General features: G+C 42.6%; 1 protein-coding gene across 1 annotated transcript in view; it reads right to left on the bottom strand.

Annotated features, from left to right (window-relative positions):
- LOC103380545 (calcium/calmodulin-dependent protein kinase type 1D) overlaps positions 1-5,613 on the bottom strand; it is a 24,631-nt gene that overhangs the window by 8,253 nt on the left and 10,765 nt on the right. Inside the window, 2 exon segments of the mRNA XM_074559983.1 lie at positions 1,514-1,588; positions 2,640-2,771. Coding sequence (XP_074416084.1) covers positions 1,514-1,588; positions 2,640-2,771 — 207 coding nt within the window.

Below are 5,613 nucleotides of genomic sequence, written 5' to 3'. Positions count from 1 at the left end.
AAAATAATGAAATGCACTGTAATTAATTTGCTCAGACTAATTGGGGGCAGGATTTAGGCTGGTGGGTGATGTGTGCCGATACAAATTACAAGGAGGGGGAGGGGAGGGGGGGAAGACGTTTGGAAAAAGATTAATGTGCTGTCAAAGTGAGGAAAAAAAAAAAGAAATGAGAAAAGTTTGACGAACTTGGCTGATTTGCTCCGGGGTCTCTTGGTGTTATGGTTTTCAACATCAACTTGGCTAATGCATTTATATGTCCGTGTCCCGTAAACCCATTATTATCTAGTGGTTAAGACGAGCATCAGGTTGTTTTAAAGCAATCACAGAATATGATTAATCACTTCACAAAATGTATTTGGTGTCAGAGGTGGGACCAAGTCATTGCTTTGCAAGTCTCAAGTCTTTGCACTCAAGTCCGAGTCAAGTCTCAAGTCAAGACATGGCAAAGTCCGCGTCGACTCCAAGTCAAGACGGAAAAGTGTCAAGTCAAGTCCCAAGTCCTGCCTTTTCTGTTTCGAGTCCTTTTACACAAAATATATAAAAAAATATATATTTTAAAAAATATATTTATACAGATCACTGCCACTCGTTTTTTTTGTTGATCGCTTCGTAAAACGATACCAAAGATCGGTATCGTTTTCTCTCACCCGTGCGTTGTTTGACATCTCTTCCTAATTTGTTCTCCCGCAATTTGATTGGCTCGATGCTATTGCGTCAAAACGACGTGGGTCTATTTTGATTGGATGTTGTGCTGACAGTGCATACACACACAGACGCTCCTTAATAACTTACTTTATCTTTGGGTTTTGGAGAAAGTATCAAGTCTTGTCGAGTCAAAGGGCTCGAGTCCAAGTGAAGTCACGAGTCACTGATGTTAAAGTCCAAGTCGAGTTCCAAGTCTCTTTACATTTTGTCAAGTCGAGTCTAAAGTCATCAAACTGATGACTCGAGTCTGACTCGAGTCCAAGTCATGTGACTCGAGTCCACACCTCTGACTTTTTTTTTTTTTTTTTTGGTGGCGTAAATCATTTATTAAAGTGCACGGTCTGTGACAGGGGGTCTTAAAGTCTGGGTAAATATTTAGCAAAGGAAAATGTGTTTTTTCTTCCTTCGTTTTTTTTTTTTTTTTCATTATTTAAAATTTAAAAAAACAAGCTAAAAATGTGTGGAGAGTTCATAAATATGCAATGTATGAAGTAGTGTGCGATTGAAGTAGTAGCGAGCGTACTTGGCACCTATAAAGTTTGCTTAGGAAAAAAAAAGATGCTAACTTTAAAAAAAAAAAAAAACTGCAGCAGGCTGGAATATTTATGCAGGAAATGGAGCAGAAATGACTTCAAAAAGTCATGAGTTTCCCCTTGTCTCACAGCCCAGCAACCACTAATGTGGACTAATGTAAAGCCCAGCTCATCATCCCAAACACCAGCGCCTCCTTATCAGCATACAATATGTTTCCATTCAGACAGACAGGACTGACAACACACACACACACAGGGGAGGCTGATGTACTTACAGCTGCATTATGAGGTACAGGTGGTTGGAGCTCTCGTAGATGTCCTCCAGAGCCACAATATTCTCGTGCTTTATCCTGGAGAGGAGAGGAGAGGAAATTCACTTAAGTTGCGTCTCGATCATTCATTTCACTGCGAGGCACCAATTAGGTGCGACTGGTGGTTTATTGAGTTAAACCTGTGCGTTTCAAACCAAATCATTTTTAGTACTACAGAGACGGTAGATTTCTATTCTGGGGGAATATTTAGATTAATAAAGCGGTTCGTTAAGAATCAGACAAATCGTCACGAGGAGAAAGGCTTTCGTTTTTTAAGGCGAGGAGCCGGTGGTATTCTGAGAAGCAACAAGGTTTTAGGGTGGAAACACAAGGAGGCGTGCAGATGAGACAGTGAATGCAGCAGGGCAGGTGGCTGTGGAAGAAAAGGTGGGGGGGGTGAGGGGGAGGAAGATGTGGAGATCTCCTCCATCTTCACTTCCTTCCTTTCGGCGCAGAGTGAAACGAGGTTTCAGGGCTTTGACGGAACAGATGCAGAGAAGAGGGAAGAGGAAGGATGGGGGGGGAAAAAGGAAGGAAGGGAGAGAAAAAGAGGGAGAGAAGAGAAAGAGAGCGAGTCAAAGGATAGCAACCGTAGCCAGGCAACTACACCTAACAACTGGCGTGTTAACCTAAAGAACGATAGGATAACTGAGCATCTTTGTGCAAATACCCATCAGGCCCCGGGGTTCCGGAGCGGGGTAGTAGCTTAGCGTCACAGCAATCCCCACCACACTTGACATTAAAATCTTTGGGGCTGTAATGAACTTTTAATGCAGTTTTATCCGTACACGGAGGGACCAAGAAAACCAAAAGTCAGCCAGGTTTTTTTTCCCGACATGAACTCATTTGAGAAATGATACCTACGGAGGACATTTTTTTGTATTATTATTATTAATAATAATAGAGGTGTGTAAATGTGGAGCAAGGACAACACATTTTGGATTAGTATGCGTGTCCACTTCCCCCCCCCCTAACAAGACGTAGACACTAATTTACTGCGTCCCCGAAGAGGCAGAAGGCGGTGACTTCTTCTACGGCACTACTTCCTGTGCTACAAACTCCCCCCGCAGCTCAGTCACTGGGTACCTACTTCCTGAGGACAGCAATTTCGTTTTCAATGCTGGTCTCCTTCCCCTTCAGTGCCTTTTTGGGGATGCACTTGATTGCTACCATCTTCCCCGTGGACTTCTCGCGAGCCATCACCACCTCGGAGAACGCACCGCTGCAACAGAGAGAGAGAGAGAAAAAAAAGTATGAGAGGGGGGTGGGAGGAGAGAGAAAGAAAACATTTCAGTTCTGCCTCCATACGCACTTCGGCAATATTGACACAGAAAATCTATGGCAGTTAAGTCCACACACGGCACTCCGGAGGAAGACGGGCGGGCCAGAGTACACAAACAGCACATGGAGAACATTTACTGAGAAGCGGCAAAGTCGGCGACAGCGGCCAACAGCTCTTTGCCTTGGCTGCTGCGTGGCGCTCTCCCGCAGCCAAAAGCATGGCAAACACTTTTAAAGCACCCATTTAGAGCTGCTGCTGGTGTGTATCGGCCCTGACCATCTGTCTCTATGCACTAGAGCCTTAAATAACAAATACTGAATTCGAGGGGAATATTTGCTGAAGCAGTCTGTATCTGTTGCTATGATACCACATTCAGACTATCTTTGTAATTCCCGCAGCGCGCGCAGCGTGAGCCGAGTCCCACCGTTCATGTTTTGGTTTTTGTTTTTTTTCCCCACCACCACACACAACTTCGCTGCTACCTTTTTACCTTCCCGCGTCCTCAGAAAACATTGATTTTTTTTTTCTTTTTTTTTTTTTTTTTTTACGCGACCGACTCCGCAGACACTTCAGGGTTAGTTTGTCTGAACGATGTTGATTTGACAAACCTGTTACATCTAGGGGAGTCAATGAGGAGAAATGCTAATCATTTCTACTGTCTCAGCCACAGAGTTGACAACAGGCTTTTCGGAAAGTCGCCATGTTGGGGTCCAGACCATAAAGACTAACTGTAGATTTCTGCTCCTCGATACAAATCAGAAATGACAAGTAGAACATGGAGCGATGATACTGACGATGAACTCCAGTTTTTTTTTGGTAAGGTGTTATTTTCCAAATGTTTCCAGTTTATGTGAAACCACATCATTTTTGTCCAAGTTTTGCTTTTAAATGTGTCACCTGTTTCCCAGTTTAAAAGAGATCCAACTGGAAAAGATGACATGAAACAGCCTTCAGGGCCCAACAGTGGCAGAGTGGTTCGTGCTCTTGCCTTACAGTGAAAACGTAACATTCTCACAGGTGCTAACTGTCTTGTAGTTTGAAGTCTCCTCGCTTGTTGAATAGACATTCTTAATTTGGCCCATGTGCGATGTGACAGAATGTCAGCTCTGTCAGCCATTTTCAGCTTTTCAATTAAATCCGTCCTGTCAAGGACAGATTCCCATTAATCAGATCACAATGACAGAGAGAGGCGACAACTACCGCCTCCTACAGGACACCCATAACCTCAATACCGTCTTTCCATCTGGCAAAAAAAAAAAAAAACCCCACTTGTCGATATCGTCAGCCGGTGTGAGACATGGAGAGACTGCCCGAGGACACGTGTCGCGTATGACATAAGTGTGAGTGTCTGTGCTCACCTAACAAGAGGAGCCGTGTGCACGGAGCTGTGATCGAAAAGTGCTGATACTTGAACAACCTGTGGAAGGATTAAATATTTATACAGTGAGCCCTGCAGACTCTATTTGGAGTACTTTATGAAACACTATTATTCCGGTCCAAGTCTTTCAAGGAACGTGATGTCCATTTTAGGAAAACTGATGATGAGCATAAATCTGACCTTTTGGCCTGAGGTCAATATTTGTGCATATATATATTTTAGTGTTCGCCAACCTTTTATAAACCTCAGCACATATTTTGCATTGAAAAAAAAAAATCCCAAGACCCACCGCCCAACAAAAATGGCCTGTTTTGTTGAACACAACGCTGACCTAATCACAGAAATTGAAGAAAGACACACATGAAGAGCTTCTTTAACTGCTCTCAAAGTCTCAATTTTTTTTCTTCTTTTTTATACCTGTCTACTGTCTACGGAAGCTACTGCCACACCGAGAAAAAATAAATTGGCTAAGTTTCACGTAATTACGTGATAAGTTTCACGTTATTTCGTGATAGGTTTTAATGTTTTGATTGGATTAAAAAATCCGCGATGTACTGAGGGAGCGAAAGTAGAACCGCGATAAAGAGAGGGACCACTGTAAGGTGAAAGTTATCACGAAATAACGCGAAACTTATCACGAAATAACGTGAAACGTATCACGAAATAACTTTTTTAATAATTTCTTCTTTTTTTTTTTCTCAGTGTGGCAGCAATACGCTTCCGTAGCTGCCACCTACTGGAAGACTGGTGGCTGCACGCGGAAAGGATGTAAATCTAAAAAAACATTTGAAATCTAAAAAATAATAATAATAATAAAAAAATAGTAGTATATTTATTATGTTTTTACTATTTTTTCCTTTCTCTTCCACATTCTTATTCCTCTCTCCTACAGCCTCCTTTGAAATGATATGCATATAACCAATTTCGCAGGTTGGGTTATGACAGGTAATTGATAATAATTAATTAATCGGATTCCTTTATCATTATTACTTTTTTTTTTGATCCTTCATTTTTTTTAAGGAGACACACATTAAGCCAGAAATCATTTGATAGCACCATGTGTTTCAGTGAAAACATTGCTCTTCTGTAATTGGTGGAGGTTGCATTGCACTTGTAATGACATTTTGAGCATGGACCAAGACCTGGCCCCCCGATAACGTCTTTCGTCTCCTTCGTCATCTGAACGCACCACTGAACCCCCGTCACAAAAACAAACGCCAATCTGCCCTAACCTCAAGAAGGACGTCCTTAATAACATCCCACAAGACCCGTAAGGTTTTCAGAGTGTAATCTCTTGTCCCCGCAGGCTGTGGACTCAGCACCTCTCACTTCGCTAAATCCCACCGTTGCCATCAAATCCACGCTAATCCTTCACTCCGCCATCGCACAAAACGAGGGGGGGGG

The sequence above is a fragment of the Cynoglossus semilaevis genome, chromosome 6 (assembly GCF_000523025.1).
Source record: "Cynoglossus semilaevis isolate Cse_v1.0 chromosome 6, Cse_v1.0, whole genome shotgun sequence".
NCBI classification, from domain to species: Eukaryota; Metazoa; Chordata; class Actinopteri; order Pleuronectiformes; family Cynoglossidae; genus Cynoglossus; species Cynoglossus semilaevis.
The sequence above is the reverse complement of the archived record's forward strand: the minus strand, read 5'-3'. Positions and strand labels throughout refer to the sequence as shown.